This window comes from Tamandua tetradactyla, chromosome 13, assembly GCF_023851605.1.
Source record: "Tamandua tetradactyla isolate mTamTet1 chromosome 13, mTamTet1.pri, whole genome shotgun sequence".
Taxonomy (NCBI): Eukaryota; Metazoa; Chordata; class Mammalia; order Pilosa; family Myrmecophagidae; genus Tamandua; species Tamandua tetradactyla.
The window spans coordinates 64,385,091-64,410,344 of NC_135339.1; the positions used below are offsets into that span (position 1 = coordinate 64,385,091).

The 25,254-nt window shown below is 40.4% G+C and overlaps 1 protein-coding gene across 3 annotated transcripts in view; it reads left to right on the top strand.

Annotated features, from left to right (window-relative positions):
- SUFU (SUFU negative regulator of hedgehog signaling) overlaps positions 1 to 25,254 on the top strand; it is a 165,134-nt gene that overhangs the window by 1,111 nt on the left and 138,769 nt on the right. For all 3 annotated transcript variants that reach the window (XM_077125879.1, XM_077125877.1, XM_077125878.1), the window contains exon 2: positions 3,288 to 3,422. In XM_077125879.1, the coding sequence (XP_076981994.1) occupies positions 3,288 to 3,422 (135 nt within the window). The remainder of the gene's footprint in view (positions 1 to 3,287; positions 3,423 to 25,254) is intronic.

Below are 25,254 nucleotides of genomic sequence, written 5' to 3' on the forward strand. Positions count from 1 at the left end.
ACGGACCCATCTTTTGGCTAAGGGTTTACGGGGGTCACAGCTTACATTTCCACTGGGAAGTAAATGATGGGGACCTGGGATCTCAGGCAGGGAGAAGAGGAAATGTGCAGTGAGATGTTAAGAGGAACTTTCTGGCCATGCGTTTCAGAATATAAGTAGGATTTTCTCAGGGAAGCTGAGGAGGGTAACCCTCAAGTAGCTCCCTTAAGGAGCACACTGGATTATAGCTAGGTGGGCTGCCTTTGAGGAGTGGGTCTTTTCTAGTTTCCCATTCCTGTTTATATCCTGTGTCTTTTTGCAGCCTCTGGCCACAGATGGGACTTTGGGAAAGAGTCAGTCCTCATGGTCTTTCTAGATGAAATATTAACTAAGAAATTAGTTAAATCTGGCCAGGACTGTACTCATCAGGTATTGTATTAGATGCTCCCCTTCAGTGGGCCTGGAAAGACAGGTCAGGCAGCTGAATTGGTTTGGCCAGAGGGGAAAGGTAGGACCTGAAGTGAATGTCTTGGCTGATTATCTCTCCCTCCTCAGTGATTACCTTTTACTTCTGGAGGCTGTGCAGGACTGAGGCCGGTTCACTGTGTCAGTGGGAGGATGCAGGCCCTAGAGCTGACTGCGTGGAGGGCTTTTGGGATCAGTCATCTGCTCTTTAAGAAAGGGCCATGGGGAGCAGGCTGTTTCTGTCTGGGTGGCCAGGACCAGGTGTGGCTGGCGGTGCAGTTCTCTCTGGCAGGCAAAATGTTCATGTTCTTTGGTTGAAAGTTTTTGAAGAGAGCCTCTGAGTGGAAAGCAGCTCTTGCTAACGCTTATCGAATCTCTTATTTTAAATATGGGTTGTGATGAACTTTGTTGGAGTGTATCAAGAGAAAAGTGGGTCTGACTCTACCATACTGTTTGTTTAGGCCTTCTTTGATTGTGAGGAGAAATGCACACATAGACTTGGGCAGCTGTTTTTGTCTGTCACTCAAGTGGCCATAAAGGATGGAGCTGTGTGTAAAATGTATTGAAGCACATGCAAAGGACAAGACTGGTTTGGGCAACTTTTTTTTTTCTCTCCTTCCTGCTGCAAATTTGTTAATCAGGCCAGGTCTTATCTTTAGAGATGGACCAAAGAGGATTGTACAGCACTTTGTGAAATTAGAAATGCTACCTATATGTAGAAAAATAAGAAGAAATTGTTTAGCAGTTGGTATTTCCTAAGATCCTGAACTTCATATCTCTTACATTTAGGATCTTTGTATGTTGCCTAACTCTATGAGGCCTCTTTATTTCCCATAGCAGAATGACTGACCAAGGTTGTGTGGGTTTTACTGTGGCCCAGGGTATCTTGGGATTCCTCTTCCTGCAGCAGCAGGATTGCTCTTTGGCTAGTGGTGCTGGCCAGGACATCCTGGCTGAAAGCTGAGACTTTGGTGAGTCGGAAGCAGAGCCTGTGCCCTGGGCCCACTTCAGTCCTGTAACCAGCCTGTCCAGTGAAGTTAGGTGTTCGGGGTTCTCTTCTGGAATTAAGTTGAGGCATGCTCTGGGTCCTTGAATAACATCTTCTAGGTGCAGGATAGATTATTTTCCCCATACTCATCTGCTTCCAGTCAGGTTTCTATGAGTAATTGAACAGAACATGCAGTGCTAGGGGCCGAGGTTAATTTTGTCTGACTGTTGGTCATTCTCTGCAGTTAGAGTTTTAAGGATGCAATAGCCCCTGGGAAATGTGGAAATGCAAAGTGAGCTGCAGTGGTACAGCAGAAGGTGCATGGATGGTAAAAGTATCTTGGCCACTTGATGTTGGAAGGGAAAGATTGGGAATTCGTAACAGGAAACTGGAGCAGATATGGGGCTTGTCATCATTCCTGTCTCTTTAAGGATTCTGTAGTATGATAGGGCCTTTTCAGGGGTCTCTGCCCTTTTCTTTCCTCCTTCTGCCTGCAAACTTTTCTAAATCCAATTGATGGACAGATTAGTCATATGATTTGGTATAATCAGAGTTAAGGCAGACATGGAGATTTATCCTTTTTCTAATCCACTCAGCTGAGTTTCTAAATTATTTGTAGCAGCTTTCTTACAAGTTCTATAAATAACTTAACATTTCCTACTAAAGAATAAGGATTTTCTACAAAGACAAATAATATTCTGGTGAAATAGTATGAAACCAAACCTACTGGTTTTAAATAGTGTTGAAATTGCATGGTACTTGCTGGGATTATATGTAATGTGTCTCTTACTTGGTTGTTAGCTTTCTTTCAGCGTACTATCCCGCTTGCAAAGTACACTCCCCCAGTGTCCCAGAGGCAGGCAAAGTTTTTGGAGTCTGTGGAATGGTCAGATGTCCAAGGCAACTCAAATTCAGAGTGTTTGTGGGCTAAGTGCAGACTTTCTTCTGCTGATGGTTTCCATTTAGTCTGTTTCTCAAATCTACAGAGTTTCTCTATCTGTTCCGAAGAAAAGCACGATTTTTTTAAAGCACGAATCACTGTACTAAAGGGAACCACTATTGAATTAAATCCTCAGAGTGAGATAAAGACTGAATCTCTTCTACAATTGTCTCTCTTGTGGCAGGATTGTGGGAGAAATTTTATGTTGTCCTCAGAGGCCCCAAATCATTTAATGTTGCAGCTCTGCCTTTGAGCCAGCAGTCTCCTGGGATCATTTTCCAGATGTAGATGATCACAGGGCTCAGCCTGGCTCTTGGCTGCAGTTCTCTCTGCAGAGCCAAGCCAGCCTAAGTTTGGCCTTTGTCACTTGCAATGATAAAGGACCAGCTTTGGTTTGCAGGAACTACGGGGTTTGGGTTGTTTAGAACAAACTGTAATTAACATAGGGCACAATAAGTCTTTCAGGAATTAGCCATCTAACAGGCAGGAGTGAAGTAGAGTCTCTACTTCTAGGAACAATACCTAGGGGATGCTCATAGTCTTTCGACAGAGGCCAGTTGATTGCTGATGTACCTCTTGGCTTGAAGCTTGCATGTTTACCAGGTACCATGGAAGAGTCATAATCCCTGCCAATCCCACTTGGGACCAATAGTTTCAAACAGCAGGAAGCAAAACGAGCAACCATCCTATTTGTTTTATTTCTAAGAGAGGTCCTGCATATTTGGGGGTAAGAGAGCCTCCAGCTTCCCATCCCTTGGTCTCATGCCAGAGAAGTGTGGTTTCCCTTTAGTCATCTTTCACCCCAGGTTCTTCCAGGATGGGGCGTAAATTTAGGGTTGTAAGGCAAAGCCCCTTAGCTTGACATTGTCTGGTATCCAGGCTCACACCGACACCCCTGTGTTTTGTCTTTTGCAGGTTGGGCGGTCCAGACCCGTTGGACTATGTTAGCATGTACAGGAATGTGGGGAGTCCCTCTGCTAACATCCCTGAGCACTGGCACTACATCAGCTTCGGCCTGAGTGATCTTTATGGTGACAGCAGAGTCCATGAGTGAGTGTGTGTTGCCTGCCTACCCTCCACCATCCTCTTCCTTAGCCTTGAGCTTAGTTTTTGAGGTTCTCCTGAGCAGGGGTAATAACGTCATAATGTTCTCAGTTTCTGCCCTCTGCCTGTGTCTACTCATGCCAAGATGGTCCAGGTCGGCACCCAAGTACTACTCTCCTGGTCCAGTAAAATTTATTTATTTATTTATTTTTATTTTTTTAAATACACAAAAGCACCAAATAAATGCAGACACTCCTATTTTGATCATTCCGTTCTACGTATATAATCAGTAATTCACAATTTCATCACATAGTTGCATATTCATCATCATGGTCATTTCTTAGAACATTTGCATCAATTCAGAAAAAGAAGTAAAACGAAAACAGAAAAAATATATATATATACATACCATACCCCTTGCCCCTCCCTTTCATTGATCACTAGCATTTCAATCTACTAAATTTATTTTAACATTTGTTCCCCCTATTATTTATTTTTAATCCACATGTTTTACTCATCTGTCCGTAAGATAGATAAAAGAAGCATCAGACACAAGGTTTTCACAATCACACAGTCACATTGTGAAAGCTATATCATTATACAATCATCTTCAAGAAACATGGCTACTGGAACACAGCTCCACATTTTCAGGCAGTTCCCTCCAGCCTCTCTGTAATACCTTAACTAGAAAGGTGGTATCTATTTAATGTATAAAAATAACCTCCAGGATAACCTCTCTACTGTGTTTGGAATCTCTCAGCCATTGACACTTTGTCTTATTTCACTCTTCCCCCTTTTGTTCGGGAAGGTTTTCTCAATCCCTTGATGCTGAGTCTCAGTTCATTCTAGGGTTTTTCTCAATCCCTTGATGCTGAGTCTCAGCTCATTCTAGGATATCTGTCCCATAACCATTAGATTCTGGAGTCTGGGCTTGGAGGATATACAGCAGAGCCAGAACTCAGAATTTGGATTGATGCCTCTAAATATACTCCCTGCCACCCCCAGCCCCAGAATTTTTTAAAAATATTTTTATTGATAAAACAACATCCAGACACAAATATTCTTAACATATGAACATTCCATACTTGGTGTACAATCAGTGGCTTACAATATCATCACATAGTTGTATATTCATCACCATGATTATTTCTTAGAACATTTGCATCACTCTAGAAAAATAAATAAAAAGAAAAAAGAAAAAAACTCATACGTACCATACCCCTTACTCCTCCCTCTCATTGGCCACTAGTATTTCCACCTACGCAACATATTTTAACCTTTTTTCCCCCTATTTTTTTTCCTATACCCCTTACCACTCCCTTTCACTGGTCACTAGTATTTCAATCTACTCAATTTATTTTAACATTTGTTCCCCCTATTATTTGGTTTTTATCCATATTTTTAACTCATCTGTCCATACCATAGATAAAAGAAGCATCAGACCCAAGGTTTTCACAGTCACGCAGTCACACTGTGAAAGCTATATCATTATACAATCATCTTCAAGAAACATGGCTACTGGAACACAGTTCTACAGTTTCAGGCACTTCACTCTAGCCACTCTAATACACCTTAAACTAAAAAGGGCATATCTATATCATGTGTAAGAATAACCTCCAGGATAACCTCTTGACTCTGCAGTCCCACAATTTTATTATGAAAATTTTAAACATAAAACTAAGTTGAAATTTATAGTGAACACTCATATAGCCACAAATTAGATTTTACCTTTAATTTTTACTTGATTTGCTTTATTGCACATCTATCCATCTTTCTCTTCCTCTATCCATCTTACCAATTTCATTTTAACCTGTGATTATCTGTGCTTAGCCAATCCATAGATGTTTTTCATTCTAATCTGTCTTCCATGGCTGCCCTGTACACTTCAAATCTCACCTGTGTCCTTTCTTCTGCTCTATAATCACTTAATTTGTGTTTAGGGGACAGCAAACAAGTTTTAATAGTAAATTAAACATAATCAACTTGGTATTAAATCAACTAAAATAACAACAGAAGCATCAAAAGTAATAATAAAAACCTAATAGTTATTGAGCACTGATTATTAGCCAGGTACTGTTCTAATCATTTTATATGTGTATATATTAACTAATCTTCACAACAAGCCTCTAGTGCTGGTAGCTACTAATATTAGCCCATTTTACAGATCAGGAAACTGAGACACAAAGAGGTTCTATTGCTAGTTTAGAGTCACACAGCTGGGAAATGGTGGAGCCAGGATTCAAACACAGGTGTTCTGGCTCCAGAGTCCACACTCTTAATGACTGTGCTTTGTTCCCTCTTAAACAGTTGTCATGTACTCCAATAAGCTGCCATGTATAATTTTTAAATAAACAATTATTTTTTGATCTATAATCTTTTGGGGAAGGGGATTCTTTCCTTCTGTTTAAATACAGTCTTCCTTCCCCCTCATTAGTGTGGTTAATCAAGAACTGATTTTATGTCTATTGTGATTTCTCTTCTGTTTTATGCTTCTGGTGCCATCTTCTTTTGCCTCTTATACCGTCTTTTTTGAGTCTTGGTAGTGTCTGCTTAGTCTGGGCAGGCTGAAAAGGCAGCAGGGCTGTCCTTTCCTGCCCTGCTCCAGCTTTTTATGAAGCTTATTGTAGAAATGAGGATGATGATGTGATGATGAAGATGATAATAGCCTTTTTTTTTCTTTTGTTTCATTGTTTCTGTTTCTCACATTATTGTGTTAAATGGTTTATAATCTTATCAGGTTCTTTTATCTCCCATTTTATATTTGAGGAAACTGAGTCTCTTAAGGCTCTTAAATGAGGGAACTGGCTTACCTAATATCACCCATCTAGGTTATAAAAGAGCTGAGACTGAAAGGGACTGAGTCCAAAGTCCCAAGTTCATAACTACTGGGTTACTTCTCTGATCACAGACTCAACCTAACTTCCTCTTCTCTTGTTAAACTCAGAGGCCCAGGCCTCATCAACTCAGTGGTCACGTTTGAGGACCAATGCCGGGGCCTGCCCCTACAGCTTCCCAAATGGATCCATTGTAATGTCAGCAGAAGGCGTTCGAAACGGAGAATTAATCTTTTTGGATGGGGACCCCGCATTACAGTATTAATAATGGAGATAGAATAGCAAACAGATGTGGGGAGTAAAGGGCCTATGCTTGACTTTAATTTATATCTTTAATAAGAACCTGCAGAAGGTATTTAGTGTGGCTAGCTTGTACCTTTCTGTTGACAGATTTATCCCAGTTAAAAGAATACCATTTCCTATGTGGCTTAAAGATTCCTACAGTCTACCTGCCCATCAGGTACTGGGTCCAAGGCTCAAAGCAGCATGAAGAGATAAATGAGAAAACTCCATATTTCATGGGGGGCAACCTCTGAATTTGCAAGAGGGCCTTTCTTATTGTTTTTCCTAGTGTAACAGTCCCCTCTAATGTGTATCATTTTTAGAGGATAAAACACTTTCAAATTCAAATGACAGTTTTGACAGTGGGGAGACCTCCATTTGGGTTTTCACCTCACTATTCAAGCCTGGTATTTTTCTAGCATTCCATCCTGCCATTAGAAGGACATGGAAAGACTGTTCTTGGATATTTACACAGCTCTGGTCTATATTGCAGAAGTTAAAAGTGCCTTTGTAATTGGCCTTGTGCTGGTGTGACTGGTCTCTTCTTAAACCTGGTGTTCTAGTTTGCTAGCTGCCAGAATGCAATATACCAGAAATGGAATGGCTTTTTAAAAGGGGAATTTAATAAGTTGCAAGTTTACAATTCTAAGGCCGAGAAAATGTTCCAATTACAACAAGTCTAAAGAAATGTCCAATCTAAGACATACATCCAGGGAAAGATACCTTGATTCAAGAAGGTTGATATAGTTCAGGGTTTCTCTCTCAAGTGAGAAGGTACATGGTGAACACAGTCAGGGCTTCTCTCTCGGCTGGAAGGGCACATGGTGAAGACGGTGTCATCTGCTAGCTTTGTCTCCTGGCTTCCTGTTTCATGAAGCTCCCTGGGAGGCGTTTCCCTTCTTCATCTCCAAAGGTCGCTGGCTGGTGGACTCTCTGCTTCGTGGTGCTGCAGCATTCTCTGCTCTCTCTGAATCTCTCTGAATCTCTCATTCTCCAAAATGTTTCCTCTTTTATAGGACTTCAGAAACTAATCAAGACCCACTCAAATGGGTGGAGACATGTCATCCCCTAATCCAGTTTAACAACCATTCTTAACTAAATCACATCAACCAGGGAGATGATCTCATTACAGTTTCAAATATACAGTATTGAATAGGGATTATTCTACCTTTAAGAAATGAGATTTATATTAAAACATGGCTTTTCTTAGGGGGCATACTTCCTTTCAAACCAGCATACCTGGTAAGTTTCTTGAAGAAAGATCTGCTTTTCCAAGTGTTTCATATAGCATGGCCTCTTTAAATGGATTCTTATTTAACTTAGTATTTTGAAGCTGAGATCAGAAAGGGGAGTACTGTACCCACTACCTTAAGTGCTAAGAGGTGCTGAATTGGAATGATGGCAATTGTGTTTCTGGCAGTGCTCTTCTACTATCTTCTGTCTTCTCCTTCAGTGGATACAGGGCTGGAGTATTGGTTCATTTATTCTGTACACATCCATCAAAGCACCTACTTGTACCAGATACTGAACTTTGTAGTAGATGTCTTGGGGTGAGAGCTGCTGCCTGACACTCCAGGGTGCCAGCCTTCACTTTTAGGACTGGGAGGGACTTTAAATTATTTCTAATATGGTGTTTCCAAAACTTTTGGTGCCACCTTCATAATTTTTGCCACCTGTTGTATTGTTTATTTTATGTCTCCCTCTTTTTACTGACCTAAGTATATTAAAAAGAATCATGAAGTCATTACCATAATTGGAAACCAAGATCACTTGCCATGATTTAAAGATAATTTTGGAAATAATGTTATTAAATTCTAGCTTAATACTGTGGCCTGTAACAGAAGGTTCTAAACCTGAGGCTAGCTCCCTGTTTAAGAGAGAAACTAGCAAAATGAAAGAACTTTTTAAAAGATATGCTAATTATGCTAACACCTTGATATGATCGTAAATATTTTTTTTTTAATGGTGTGATTTGATATTATTTATCATCACAGACAAGTTCCACACTAGGAAATGCTGATCGAGTCCATCTCCCTTAATTGTACAGGTGAGGAAACTACAGTAGCCTGCCTAAGGCCATACTGCAGGCTAATGAGAGCTGCAGGTAGAAGTAGTGTCTACTAACATCCCTACTGTTCTATGCTCTCTCTTGTGATTGGGGTGGGAGGAATATATGGGGTCTTATTTCTCTTTGAGATAATAATTTAAGCAATATTTTTTTGTTTGTTTTGTTTTTTTAGTTTTTACTATATTCCAGGTTAGTGCTAAACTCTTTAGATAAAATTATTTTATATCATCCTCGCAGTAACTACTATGACATGGGAATTCTTACTACTCTGAGCATAAACTCTGGCTTAGAGAAATTGAATAACTTGCCCAAGGTCATATAACCTAGTAAACTAGTAGCCAGGTCTGGTGACTCCACAGCCTGTTTTCGTAGCTAATGTGCTGTATTGCTTTTTGCATTTTTATCAGTCAACATTACTTATTAAATGCCTACTGTATACCTCTTTCCAATAGGATCTTTCTTCTCTTAGCTCATTGAGGCTAGGGACAGGCAGAAGCCTAGGGACCTCCTGCGTTTCTTCTTGCTCCTGGCAATCATCCTTCAGGGGCAGAGGGGAGCCCCACTCTGGTAGCCCTAAAAGGGGGAAGAACAAACTGCTTGGAAAAGCACTGGGATGGCCAGTTCCACTCAATTTCTTTCCCTGTTTGTATTCACTAAATGAAACAAGACAAGAGAGCTCTTGTTTGGATCAAAAGATTCTTAAGAGGCTGTTTCTGGAGGAGGAGAGATGGAACAAATTCCAGCTCATGGTAGCCACTGGAGAGAACAGAGTGCCTTTCTAGAAGCCCTAAGGCTATCCCCAGCTGATTTCAGTAGATGAGATTGTCCAGGGAAAGATAGTCCTATTACTTTTCTCCTGGAATTGGGACGTGTAAGGCATCCGAGCTGCCACGTGCTTGTTGGAAGCCTGCAGCTCTGGCCCTTCCCTCTGTGTCAGAGCAGCTGGGGACTGGAATGTGGAGATATGTGGGGCTGCGGAAGAGGTGGCTTCAGCCCCACTCTGGGTGAGGACTTTTGGCTGTCCCTGAGACTGCCATCCACCCTAACTGCGCAAAAGCTATACGGGGCTTAACCAGGGCAGGAGGCTGGCAGGTTGGAGAGTATGTTTGTGATTAGGCAATCCTCCCTCATGGGATTCCACTGGGGCAGGTAATCTGCTGTAAATGTTGGGCTGGTTCCAATAACAGCCTTTTTGTGGAGTTGGCCCGAAGGCTGGCAACCCCACATGGGAGAGCCTACATTTCACCTCTGCTGCCACAGTCCGTCTAAGCTCTACCCCACAAATGCTGACTTCTTGGCAGGTATAACCAATGAGGTTTGGAGTTTTCTTGTACCCCTTGTGGGCTGGAACTGCTGATCACCTTTAGATGGCTACCTATACTGGGTTGGTAGAGATACCCTCCCTCCCTTTTCTCTTAGCTGGGCTCTGTATCTGGATGAGTTATTTAGTAAAAAACTGATACAGATTAAACTTTCTACTAGTTGTTTAGTGTGGCCTAACTTTTCTACTTATTTTATGTCACCTTGGTCCCCTGCTTGGAAAATGCAAATTTTTCCCCCCTCAAACTTTGTGATTTTTTAGGAACTTTTTTTGTAGGGATGCATGGGCTGGGAATGAACCAGGTCTTCTACCTGGCAGGCAAGCATTCTATGCAGAAACTTTTTAACATGTCATTTCATCCCTTCAGGTTTCTAATAGAAACCCTGCCTTTGTCCTGACATACCTGCCCTGGGACCTTGGGCTCTCCTTAGGCTAGGCCTTTGCTTTCCTCCTAAAGATTTTGTGAGGGTGGCAACTGGAAGGCCTCACTAAACCATCTGCGATCATGGATTGTGGATCACAGCCCACACCAGCTGGGCTCAGCAGGGCAGAGGATGGTTCTGCCAGCTCATTGGAGGCCAGCGTCCCTGAAGCCATGGTCCCTTTGCCTTTTTTTTCGAGGTGTTTAGTTTTAGAATGTCTGTTTGTCTGAAATGATGGAGCTCTCTGCTGATGGCTAGGACCTAGCAGGAGTGTGGCACCCTTGGTCTTGGCCCAGGGCTGGAGTAGGGGTTAGCAGGAAGTCTTCCTGAAGCTGAAACCACCTCTGATGGTTGGAGTTCAGGCCCCAGATCCAACTGTGGAAGGTTAAGGCAGGTACCTTTTCTTTTGTAATCACAGGAAGACTAAGGCCTTGTGGGGTTTTCCAATAGATCTATGTGAGTATGTGGCCTCATCCTTTACAAAATACATTCCCTTTGCAGCATGGATTTTCTCTTTCTTCACAGGGTAAGATTCCATACTTTCTAGTTCAGAGTCCTTCAGCAGTAAGGAGACAGTTGAATACAGAATCCTTGAATGGCCTAGCCAGGCTCACTAGCCAGGGACTGGGGAGTGACTGCTGGGTCAGAGAATGGCTCCAGACTGGTCAGCATAGGGAGATTTCCTTCTTGTCCTATAAAGAGAGGCAGAGTCTTGGAAGCCTTTGCAAGTTTGGCAGAAATCTGATCTCAGTCCCAGGATTCTTCCCTGCCCAGCCTACCCTCTGGGCTCCTACCTTCCAGGCTGTGGCTTTTTCCATATGAAATGCTGGCCCCCATACCTTCCATATTCTGGGTATGGGTTTGCCAGCATTTACTTTGCCCTGCATTCTGATTCAGAGGTCCTAACTCTAGACTTTGGCCAGTAACTCCAAAATTTATTTTGCCATCCTGCCTCTGAGGTAGCCAACTCAGCTAGTTTCCTTCTGCAGTAGCTCAATTCTAATCCCAAATCCTGAGATATGCCTTGGGTGATCTTGTCCTCTCTGACCTGAGCCCTGAGGAATGGTCTCTTCACTTTTCCTAAATACCTTTCCCACTTGCTGACCTGCCTTCTGAGCTCTCTGTAGCTGAGCACAGAGGTCTGGGCTGTGCAGTCTACCCTATCAACAAAGCTGTGTTAAGTCCCGACCACTCTAGGCAGAACAGTGGACAAGATGGGGTGGACAATGAGAAATCAACCTAGCCACTGTCATTAAAAAAAATCACATCTGCTAGGGAAAAGATGGAAAGAAGACCATGAAGATTGGGGCTGGGAGCAATTTTTGGCTTTGCCTGTCTTCCTGTGGCTTTGGGACTATCTCTCCTCTCATTCCTATGATCCTCAGTACTTCAGGAAATGTAAAACATCTAATAATAATTGCAAACACTTACAGCCTTTACTATGTGCAAGGCTATTTTAAGTGCCTAATGTAAACTCATTTAATCTTCACAACAACTCTGTGAGGTAGAACTTAGTATCCTTATTTTATAGAAGTAAACCAAGGCACAAAGAAGTTAAGGGACTCATCCACGCAGCCATTTAGTGCTGAAGCTGGGATATAAACCCAGGCAATCTGGGTCCAGTAATGCTCCTCTACACCTTCCCCTCCATTCCCCCTTGTCCCTATCAAAAAATAAAAAGAGAGAAGATGTGGCAGAAGGGAGGGAGTGTGTATACACTGGAGATCTCCATCTAAGTTCAAGGGTATCTTGGATTAATGGAGTGATCATAGCTTAATAGAGTTCATCAGGGGAGTGTGTAGTGGGGGAAGTGTTGAGCTGGATGTTGAAGACAACTTGGCAGAGAAGGAAGGGGTCCTACTGAGTAATAGTAAAAGGGTAAAACCAGAGAACAGGTTAAAGGGTGTTATGTCATTGCTCAAGTGAAGACCTCTGTAACCTTACTGGAGTCATTTTCAGCAAGTTGCCAGGAAAGTCTGCAACTTTTAAAAGCACGGAGGTGATGTTCCTGGCTTGCATGACAAATTCTTATAGATTTTCCCTATTGTGCTTGCATGATCAGGAATGTACCCAGCATTTCAAAAGTCAGACCAGGTCTTGGCCCTTATTTGTGGGGTATCTGATTATTTTCTCTGGGGAGGGGGTGTAGAAATGAGGAACACTTCCAAGCTAGGGGTATCTCACAACCACGTGAGATGCCTATAGTGCCAATTTGGGAAGAACTCCTGCTATAAAGGAGTTCTTCAAAGAAGATACTTTTTCCTCTGTCCTCTTATCAGTGTAGATGGTTGTATCTCGGTCTTTGTGCCTCATCTCTTCCCTGCCAGCCTCCCCATTCCAGCCCTGACAGCACATACCTTTTTCTCATAGCATGGATTTAGACATTAGGGCCTGGACTTTTCCTATTACATCCATTATGGTCACTTTTTAGTTAGAAATTTGCTTTTTCATTTGTAGAGAATTATTTTGCCAAAAATGTTGGAAATCAGAGAAGAAAGAAAAAAATCACTCACACTCTGACACTTTGTGTGTGATCCTGTATCATCTGTTCTTATGCTGATTTCTGTAAACAATTCCTAGGGAGTGATGCTGTCCAAGGTGTGGTCAGGGCTTCCACTTTGTGTGGGTCTCCTCTCAATGTGGGACTTAACATCTTCCAAACAGCTAAATGCTGTTTTTAAATTCAGTGTGCCAGCTGCTCCTTGGCCTTCTAGATCCTGAAAACAGAACATTTGATTGGGAATACTGCTCTTATCCTTTTCATTGTTGCTTTAACTATATCCATTTTTTTCTTCTTGACTTCTCATACATAAAAAAGACTTTTAAAAAAGCAGCCTAGGTAATAGTATATGTACTGGCTGTACCTACCTCCCAGTTAATATATAAGTCCTTTAAATAAAAATCACAACTTTACTATTACGCATGGTGGTGGCAGTCCTGAGGGTGTTGTTTTGCCCTTAGAAGGGTCAAGATTTGGTGATCACGACAAGCAAACTCACTGCCCTCCCCCTCTCTGCGTGGGACATGACTCCCAGGGGGTGTGGACCTTTCTGGCAACGTGGGACTGAAATGCTAGAATGAGTTGGGACTCAGCATCAAGGGATTAAGAAAACCTCAACCAAAGGGGGAAGAGCAAAATGAGACAAAATAAAGTGTCAATGGCTGAGAGATTCCGAACAGAGTTGAGAGGTTATCCTGGAGGTTATTCTTATGCATAATATAGATACCACCTTTTTAGTTAAGGTATAATGGAGAGGCTGGAGGGAACTGCCTGAAAATGCAGAGCTGTATTCCAGTAGCCATGTTTCTTAAAGATGATTGTATAATGATATAGCTTTCGCAATGTGACTGTGTGATTGTGAAACCTTGTGTCTGATGCTCCTTTTATCTACCTTATCAACAGTTGAGTAAAACATATGGATTAAAAATAAATAAATAGTAGGGGGAACAAATGTTAAAATAAATTTAGTAGATTGAAAAGCTAGTGATCAATGAAAGTGAAGGGTAAGGGGTATGGTATGTATGAATTTTTTTCTGTTTTCCTTTTATTTCTTTTTCTGAATTGATGCATCAATTCTAAGAAATAATCATGATGATGAATATATAACTATGATGATATTGTGAGATATTGATTATTTATCAAGAATGAAATGATCATATGGTAAGAATGTTTGTGTTTGTATGTTGGTATATTTAATTAAACAAAAAGACACCACCCCCAATTAAAAATAAAAAAAGATTTGGTGATCAGCATCTTGCAATATAGTGGTCAATGAGAGAGAGGGATGAAGGGTATGGGATGTATGGTTTTTGTCTTTTGTCTTTTTAGTTCTTTTTCTGGAGTGATACAATGTTCTAAAAATGATGATGTTGAATACACAATTATGTGATGATGTTGTGATTCATTGATTATATACTTTGGATGGACTATATGGTGCGTGAAGAGATCTCTATAAAAATATTAAAAAAAAAGTTTTGGTGATCCGTGTCACCTTGGAATAAAACCAAGAGCCTCCTTCTTTCTTCCTTTCCTGGGTGTGTGGATTCAGAAGACAGGGCCTTGGCCTACACAGTGCCTGGGCTCCTTGTATATAAGGGCCACCAGTGGTTCACAGGTGTAAGCACAAATGCCAAGAGACATGTGAGAGCCTTTTTTGGGTAATTGCCTGAAATAAATGGGCTATCGTTTAGGGTTTGTGGGGCTTTCTGTCATAACACTGTACATTTGCAGCAGGATCTGATCTTTGAATCTAGGAGAAAGGGTGGCTGACCTGCTGGCCTCTTCTGATACTGGGTCTTCCAGGTGACAGGTGGACACATTTGGTTTCCTTCCAACATTAATCACTGGCCTCTCTTCATTTGGAAGGCCAAACATTAATCATGGCAGATAGTTATTGTTGGGACACAAGTCTGGGCATGAAGATACAGTAATGAACAACACAATTCTGGTCGTGGCCCTCATGGAACCTTCAGTCTTTTGGGAGGTGGGCCTGATAGAGTTTTGGAGCCTTAGGTGATCACTCAGAACCTCCTTACCTCCTCTCTGCAGTCCAGGCCTTGAGTTGTAGTGGAGGGCTTTTTGTGAGCAGAAATCCTGAGGCTCCGAAATATGGCCAGGCTTCTGTTTGGGGCTATGCCTGTTGCCTGTTAGTCAGTGAGACTGTGGCTTACTAGCAGCTTCTCAGAGAGGTGTAGTTCACTGTCCTTCAATCCTGGCTGGACCCCAGGCCCTCTACCAGCATGTTAGTAAAAGATTATAAAAAAATTCAAAAAGTAATTTACTTTGATAGTAAAAGATCCTTCTTTCCCCCTCCCATGATTCAGGTTCCTTGAGTGCCTGGTGACTTTGCTACAGGAATGCCAGTCAAGGAGGTGTTTTTGGTTTTCTAGCACTGATCTCCATGTCTGGGGCTGCTTGGAACCCTGCCTCTAACCACCTGTTTCCCTCAGGCCCTTCAACATGAGGACAGGAACTCAGGAATGGTGGCTGTGAGGAGGGGTAACTGCTGAAGAATGGGGCCTGGCCCAGGCTCCTGGACCCAGAGGGTCAAGCTGGCTGGCTGTGCTTTTTGCCTGTGATGGATTTGACTCTAAATGTTTCTGAATGGCTTGGTTGGTTAGAGGGAAAAAATGTAGTGAAAACTGACAAGCAACACTGTGGTTTGTCCTCTCTGCTCTCCTTCCTGCTTCAGTTTTTCCAATATATCAGATTGCAGACATGCTAGATTCCCGCCTTTTTGGAGCCAGCTTGGCAATTTTTCATTCTCATAACCAGGGACTTTTATGCAGAGAAAGGCCCAGAAGCAAGTCAGTAGCTGATCAGGAAGCCTGTGGGGGTTGGAGTTTGGAAGTACATTGCTGATGTGTATCCCTTAGTTTTGTGTTAGCTCTGAGACCGGAACCATTGTCCATAACATGTAATGCATCATCAGACTCTGCTGCTTGTCACTCTTCTGCTCTGAACATCCAACAACTTCCCTTCTTACTTGAATAAAAGCCAAAGGCCATAGTCTCCGAGGTCTTAAGCACCCAACTTCAGTCCACCTCATCTCTGCCACTCTCCCTCTTCCTCAACTCTGTTCTCCTCACTCTGACTTCCTTGCCATTCTTCTGACATGCCAGGCACTCTTCTGCCTCAGGGCTTTTGCACTTGCTCTCTTCTAAGCTTGGAAAGTTCTTCCCTCAGATAGCCCATACCTTCCTTACTCTCTCATCTCCTAGGTTTTTCCTTAAATATCACCACTCAGAGAGGCTTTCCCTGACCTCCTTATTTAGGGTAACCCCGTACCCTCTCCTCAAAGCACTTCCCTATCTCCTTTTCATACCTAATTCTTCAAAGCACTATCACCATTTAACTTCTTTTGCTTATTTAGCTTGCTTATCATCTGTCTCCCTCCCCTTCACTACATTGTAAACTTCCTCAGAGCAGGGATTTATATCTATTATTATCCATTGATGTTTCCCCAGCGATAATTATTTGTTGAACAAGTAAAGAAGTTGGAGACAGCCCCAGCTCTGTGGGGTTTTCTGGCTGTTGGGAAGCATTCCCACCCCTGGAGGCAAAGAATGTTCCCAGCACTGTACCAGGCCTGAGCATTTAGCTCATTCAGGAGGATTTGTTCAGTTTGGACCCTTATTCCCTTAAGAGGGGAGATACTTAGTGTGTTTTCATAGGACTCAGAGCCTCCCTCTGGGAGAAGGCTGTGCTTTTGGTAAGAAATATATCAGCCTTGCTTTCTGGGAGGTGGAGGAGTACCCCCATTGCCAGCCATAGTGTTGGGATATGGTAGGCATTTAATTCATTTTCATAAGTTTTTAGCGCACATTACCTATGTGTCTGCTGTTCTGTTAAGGGCTGTGGGTACCTTGGGGAGCAAGACAGGCAAGCTTTCTGTTCTCATAGATCTTACGTTCTTAAGTGGTAAACAGGTAAAATATATATATATATATATATATATATATGTATATGTGTATGTATAATTTTAGGTAGTGACAAGTGCTGTGGAGAAAATAAAACAAGATGATGTGCTAGAGAGTACTTGGATGGAGTTAGGAGATGGGTTGGGTGGAAAAGGTGCATTTAGCCCTAATCAGGGATGGACTCATTGAGGATATAACATTTGAGGTGAGGCATAAATGACCAAGAAGTAGCCAGGGCTCTCACAATGCACAGTTCTCGGAACACTGTTCATATTATTTTATGTAATTGGTATTCCCTGGAGTTGTATAATGCTGGGAGTCCTAGTCAGTCAACCATATGAAGATACTAGGCAGTGAGAACAGCTAGTGCAAAGGCCCCAAGGTATAGGTGACCTTGAAGTGTTCAGTGTTTAAGGAATAGAAAGGGCAGTGAAGCACATTGAAGTTAGAAAGTTTGAAGACAAGGTAAAGAGTGTGATATTCACTGAATTATTATTGATCAAATAAGGGAAACAAAGGGATGATGTAAGGGGGGATACAGGTGGGGTTTTAGGAAAATTTTCCAGTAGTATGTAAGCCTCAGCACTACTATAAAGGCAGGAGAACAGAGTTGACTGATGATTTTATTTTCCTAAAAAGGAAACAGAAGCAAAAGTGGCTCAAAGGAAATGCCATTTAGATATTTGAATCTAGCTTTGATAGTTAGTGACTGAGGGGAAGGCTCGTTGCTTTTTTTTAACTGTTTATTTTGAAATACTTTCAAACTTGTAGGACAGTTACAAAAATAATACAGACCCTATACAGCGAACTCCAAATACCCTTAACCCCCATTCCCACATGCCCAGATCCACCATTTTAACATTTTGCCATATTTTTATATCATTCTGTCCGTCTATTTATCTATCCTTCTGTTTGCCTATTTATCAATCCATTTTCAGAACACTTGAGTATAGGTTGTATACATCATGCTCCTTAAGCCCTAAATCCAGCCATGTACATTTCCTAAGAACAAGGGTATTCACCTTAAGTGCATCAAGTTAAACAAATATAACATTGATAAAAGGCTTAGAGTCTGTATTCCAGTTTCTTCATATGTCCCAGTAATGAGCCTTTTCTCCTCCCTCTTTAGATCCCATCAGAATCATGTATTTAATTGCCATTGTCTCTTTAGCTGCTCTTTATTTTAATTATGGGAACATATATATAACATAAACCTTCCTATCTCAGTCACCCCCAAGCATTTCAGTCACATTCACAGTATTGTGGTACCCTCACCAATTTTCATTACTAAAACATTCTCATCACCCCACACATAAACCCTACAACCATTATGCATTAATTCCCCATTCTTATTACTCCCTGTCCCTGGCAATCTGTGCTCTTAATTTCTGTCTCTATGACCTTGCATATTCTCTGGTATTTTCTTTGTAGTTACCATGGGGCTTAAATTTAACATCCTAAATCTATAACAATCTTATTTGCTTTTTTTTTTTATTAAACATACCCACATACAAACACAAACATTCTTACCATATGATCATTCCATTCTGCATGTATAATCAGTAACTCACAATATCATCACATAGTTATATATTGTTCATCATGATCATTTCGTAGAACATTTGCATCAATTCAGAAAAAAATAAAAAGAAAACAGAAAAAAATTCATACGTACTATACCCTTTACCCCTCCCTTAATTGATCACTAGCATTTCAATCTACTAAATTTATTTTAGCATTTGTTTCCCCTATTATTTATTTTTTTTAATCCGTATGTTTTACTCATCTCTTGATAAGGGAGATAAAAGATTTATTTGCTTTGATACCAACTTAACTTCAATAGTATACACGCAGTATGTTCCTATACCCCTACAGCACCCCACCTTTATGTAGCTCATGTAACAGAGTACATGTTTATATATTAAGTCCCAGAACACTGATTTATCTTATAAATTATGCATCTGCCTTTTAGATCCTGTAGGATGTAAAAAGTAAGTTTCAAACCAAAAATACGATGATATTGGCATTTAAATTTACCCATGTTCTTACCCTCACTGGGGATCTTTATTCATATGACTTCTGTCTATTGTCTATTGTCATTTCCTTTCAAATGTAGATCTCTTTTTAGCCTGTCCTGTTAGGGCAGTCTAATGGTGACAGACTCCCTCAACTTTTCTTTCCTGGGTTATGTCTTATTCTCCCCTTTATTTTTATTTGTTTATTTTTTGTGTTTTTTTAAACTTTTTTTATTGTACAGTATAACATATATACAAAGCAAAGAAATAAAAAAGCAATAGTTTTAAAGCACTCTTCAACAAGTAGTTACAGGACAGATCCCAGAGTTTGTCATGGGCTAACATAGGATCCTCTCACATTTTTCTTTCTAGCTGCACCAAAATATAGGAGGCTAGAGAGCTTAAATATTTTTTTATCATCACAATCAACTTTTTTCCTTCTTTTTTTGTGAAAAATAACATATGCAAAACCCTAAATTTCAATGCGCAGCACCACAATTAGTTGTAGAACATATCTCAGAGTTTGACATGGGTTACAGTTTCACAATTTGAGGTTTTTACTTTTAGCTGCTCTCAAATACTGGAAACTAAAAGAAATATCAATTTAATGATTCAGTATTCATATTCATGTGTTAAATCCTATCTTCTCTGTATAACTCCACCATCACCTTTGATCTTTCCATCCCTGTCTTTAGGGATGTTTGGGCTATGGCGATTCTAAATTTTTCGTATTGGAAGGGTCTGTCACTAATATGGGGTAGGGAGATGGAACTATCTGACGTTCTAGAGAGGCTGGGCTAGGTTTCAGGACTTATCCGGACCAGGGCCCCATCTGGAAGTTGTAGGTTTCTGGAAAGTTACTCTAGTGCCTGGAACCCTTGTGGAATCTTATATATTGCCCTAGGTGTTCTTTAGGATTGGCTGAAATGGTCCTGGTTGGGAGTTGGCAGGTTATGATATGTAACAAGGTCTACTTGAAGCTTGCGTAAGAGCAACCTCCAGAGTAGCCTCTTGACTTTATTTGAACTCTCTCTGCCACTGGAACTTTATTAATTACACTTCTTTTCCCCATTTGGTCAGGATGGAATTGTTGATCCCATGGTGCCAGGTCTGGATTCATCCCTGGGAGTCATCTCCCACGTCGCCAGGGAGACTTTCACCCCTGGATGTCATGTCCCACATAGGAGAGAGGGCAATGATTTCCCTTGCAGAGTTGGGCTTAGAAAGAGAGAGGCCACATCTGAACAACAGAGATCCTCCAGAAGTAACTTTTAGGCATGCCCTATAGGTAGTCTAAACTTCTCTGCTACCTACATAAGCTTCACGGGAGTAATCCTCCTGATCAAGGGCATGGCCTGTTGACTTGGGTATCCCTAAAGTTTGACACAGTATCAGGGATTCCCTGATGGTAAGGTTTAATAGTTCCATATTTTTCTCCCAATACTTTTTGCCAATACTTTTTGATTATCTACTTAATATACTCTATCTCCCCTTTATTTTTGAAGGCGTTTAAAAGCTGGATATAGAATTCTTGGTTGGCAATTTTTTGCTTTCAGCATTTTAAATGTGTCATCCCACTCCCTTCCTGCCTCCATGATTCCTGATGAGAAATCAGCATTTAATCTTATTGAGTTTCCCTTGTATGTGGCATGTTGCTTATCTCTTGCAACTTTCAGAATTCTCTCTTTATCTTTGGCATTTGACAGTCTGATTATAATTAGCTGTGGCATGGGTCTATTTGAATTTATTTGGGGTAACCCTGTTTGGAGTTCATCAAGCATCCTGGGTGTGTATATTCATGTATTTGTTAAACTTGTTTTCCAACATTTTCTTTGAATCTTCTTTCTGTTTCCACAAGGCATTCTTCAGGCTCTATTCACTTTTCTTATTTCTTTCTTCTTTCTGCTCCTCAGGCTGAGTGTTTTCAATTGTTTTATCTTCAGTTTTACTAATTCTTTCTTCTGTCTTTCAATCTGCTGTTCAACCCCTGTAGGGAATTTTTTATTGTTGTTACTGTGGTCTTCAGCTCTGTTTGGTACCTTTTCATAATTCCCATCTCTCTATTGATATCCTTTGCGTTCATCTGTTTTCCTGATTTCATTTAGTTCTTTGGGCATATTTAAGGCTAGGTTTTTTTTTTTTTTTGAAAGTCACACTACTTTTTTTTCTTTCTTTTTTCTTTTTTTGCATAGGTAGGCACCAGGAATTGAACCTAGGTTTCTGACATTGCAGGCTAAAACTTTGCCAGCTGAGCCACCATGGCCCGCCCTACACTAGTTTTTAATTTTAAATTTTTTAACTTCTAATTTTGAGGTAATTAATGATTCACAGAAAGTTGTAAAGATGGCACAGAGAGGTCCTGTGTACCCTTCACCCAGTTCTCCCTGATGATTACCTCTTAAATAATTGTGGTATAATATCAAAACCAGGAATTTGTCTTTGGTACTGATTAAATCACACCATTTAAAAAAAACATGGCTCAATAGAGGGTCTAGGTTTCTTGATTTTTACTCTAGTAAAATGGAAAGTAAACATTTGTTTATCTACTGAACAAATGCCAGGCCCTGGAGATACAATAATGATTAGAAACAGACATAGTTCCTGTAGGACTATTTTTTTAATTAAAAAAAATTTTTTTAACATAATGACATACAAATATGAACATTCTTACCATATGATCATTCCATTCTTGGTGTATAATCAGTAACTCACAATATCACATAGTTGTATATTCATCACCATGATTAGTTTTTAGAACATTTGTATCAATTTAGAAAAAGAAATAAAAAGAAAAAAGAAAAAACTCATGCATACCATACTCATACTTTTACATACTCAAACTCATACATACTCATACTTACCCTCTCATTGACTGCTAGTATTTCCATCTACCCAATATATTTTAGCCTTTGTTTCCCTATTTTTTTTCTATACCCCTTACCACTCCCTTTTGTTGATCACTAGCATTTCAATCTGCTAAATTTATTTTAACATTTGTTCCCCCTATTATTTATTTATTTTTAATCCATATGTGCTACTCATCTGTCCATACTGTAGATAAAAGGAGCATCAGACACAAGGTTTTCACAATCACACAGTCACATTTCGAAAGCTTTATCATTATACAATCATCTTTAAGAAACATGGCTACCGGAACACAGCTCTACAGTTTCAGACACTTCCCTCCACCTCTCCAATATGCCTTAAACTAAAAAGGTGGTATCTATATAATGCATAAGAATAACCTTCAGGTTAACCCCTCGACTCTATTTGAAGTCTCTCAGCCATTGACATTTTATTTTGTCTCATTTCTCTCTTCCCTCTTTTGGTTAAGAAGGTTTTCTCAATCCCTTGATTCCAGGTCCCAGCTCATCCTGAGAGTTCTGTCTCATGTTGCCAGGGAGATTTACACCCCTGGGAGTCATGTCCCACATGGGGGGGAGGACAGTGAGTTCACTTGCCTTGTCAGCTTAGAGAGAGAGAGGCCATATCTGAGCAACGAAAGAGGTTCTCTGGAGGTGACATTTTTATGCCTAATTTTAAGTAGGCTTAGCCTGTCCTTTGCAGGAATAAGTTTCACAGGGGCAGATGCCAAGATTGAGGGCTTGGCCTATTGATTTGGTTGTCCCCACTGCTTGTGAGAATATCAGAAATTCTCCAAAAAGGGAAGTTGAATATTTCTCCTTTTCTCCCCATTCCCCCAAAGGGACTTGGCAAATACTTCTTTATTCACTGTCTAAATCACTCTGGGATTTATCAGGGCATCACACTAACCTGGACAAATCAACAAGATCTCATGCCATATTCAAGATTCCATGTACTTATGGTGTTCAACTAAATTGACCATGCAAGTTAAATTAGGAAATGCACTACCCAAAATATAAATTTTGTGCCAAATAAACATCTCTCCCTTTAGTCTCAAACAGAAGTTGAAATTTTAAAATATGGACCATATCATCATTTACCCAGTCTTCTGATAGACCTTAGTCCTATCCAGATCAGCTTCATTCATATCTCTACTAAATGTTTGGTCCCTTTTTCAACATTTTATACAATTCCTGTATGGAGTACTGCTGACTTTCATAGCTTCAGGGCTCTGACTCTGAGTCTCAGGTATCCCATAAATACCCAAAGTTTCTGGGAAAGACCATGTTATATACAAAACAGCTCAGTATCTCAGAGTTTAGATTTAACAGTTACACCTCCTGAATATATGTGACTGCTATAAAAGCTTAGAGTCTTGGACTCTACAATAAGCCCCAACCTGATAACCCATGTTCTTGACTTTAGTGCACTGAATTTTTATATTATAGTTAGTCCATATGATTAAAGCATGATAGTATTTGTCTTTTTGTTCCTGATATCTCATTCAAACATACAGTTCTTAAGGTTCATTCATCTGGTTGCATACCTCACAACTTTATTCCTTCTTGCAGTATACGCAGTAGTTCCCCCTTCCATTCCTCAGTCGTTATACCCTTAGGCCATCTCCATTCATTGTGGATCATGAACACTGCCACCAGAAACACCAGTGTGCAAATGTCCATTCATGTGTCCCCACCATACTGAGCAACATTTTTCAGGATCATATGTTTCTGCCAATTCTTGCTAGTTGTTCAGAGTTTCTGTGGGAGGATAGAGCCCTGAAGTTTTTCATTCTGCTTTCTTGATTGGGACAGTGGGCTCATTTTTTCAGTTTTTATTGTGTCATCATATACACAATCCGATATTTCCCCTTTTAATCATATGCAGATATATATATATATCCCTGCTGTTAATTGTGTTCACAATGTTTGGCAACTGTCATTACCATCCATTGCCAAAACATTTCCATCATTCCAAAGAGCCTTACATTTTTTTTTTAATTTTTAATTTTTTTTTAACTTTTTTTATTAATTAAAAAAAAATAACAAACAAAACATTTAGATATCATTCCATTCTACATATACAATCAGTAATTCTTAATATCATCATATAGCTGCATATTCATCATTTCTTAGTACATTTGCATCGATTTAGAAAAAGAAATAAAAAGACAACAGAAAAAGAAATAAAATGATAATAGAGAAAAAAAAACTATACGTACCATACCCCTTACCCCTCGCTTTCATTTACCACTATTTCAAACTGAATTTATTTTAACATTTGTTCCCCCTATTATTTATTTTTATTCCATATGTTCTACTCTTCTGTTGATATAGTAGCTAAAAGAAGCATCAGACATAAGGTTTTCACATTCACAGAGTGTCACTGTGAAAGCTATATCATTGTTCAGTCATCATCAAGAAACATGGCTACTGAAACACAGCACTACATTTTCAGGCAATTCCCTCCAGCCTCTCCACTATATCTTGAACAACAAGGTGATATCTACTTAATGCATAAGAATAACCTCCAGGATAACCTCTCGACTCTGTTTGGAATCTCTCAGCCATTGACACTTTGTCTCATTTTACTCTTCCCCCTTTTGGTCGAGAAGGTTCTCTCAATCCCTTGATGTTAACTCTCAGCTCATTCTAGGGTTTTTCTCAGTCCTTTGATGCTGAGTCTCAGCTCATTCCAGGATCTCTGTCCCACGTTTCCAGGAAGGTCCACACCCCTGGGAGTCATGTCCCATGCAGAGAGGGGGAGGGTGATGAGGCTGCTCATCATATTGGCTGGAGAGAGAGGCCACATCTGAGCAACAAAAGAGGCTCTCTTGAGGGTGACTCTTAGGCCTAAATTTTAAGTAGACTTGACCTATCCTTTGTGGGGTTAAGTTTCGTCTGAACAAACCCCAAGACTGGGGGTTCAGCCTATAGCTTTGGTTGTCCACACTGCTTGTAAGAATATCAAGAATTCAACTTGGGGAAGTTGAATTTCTCCCCACTCTCACCGTTCTTGCAAATGCTTTTCCAGTCACTGATCAAATCATTCTGGGATTCATTGGGGGATCACTCTGGACAAACCAACAAAATCTCATGTGCTACCTGAGATTCCAAGTACTTATGACATTCAATCAAACTATCTACATGAGTTATATTAGGAAATCAAAGAGCCTTACATTTTAAGCTTGAACTTCCCATTCCCTATCCCCACGCCATCCCCTGGTAACCTATAGTCTAGATTCTGACTCTATGAGCTTGCTCATTCTAATTATTTCAAAACAGTGAGATCATACAATATTTTCCCTTTTGTGTCTGACTTTTTTCACTCAACATGTTGTCTTAAAGGTTCATCCATGTTGTCTCATGTTTCAGGACTTCATTCCTTTTTATGGCTGAATAATATGCCATTGTATGTATATACCACATTTTATTTTTTCATTCATCAGTTGGTGGACACCTAGATTGCTTCCATCTATTGGCTATAGTGAATAATGTCACTGTGAATATCAGTGAACAAATATCTGTTCCATTCCCTGCTTTCGTTTCTTTTGGGTGTATATCTAGAAATGACATTGCCAGGTCGTGTGGTAGTTCTATACTTAGCTTTCT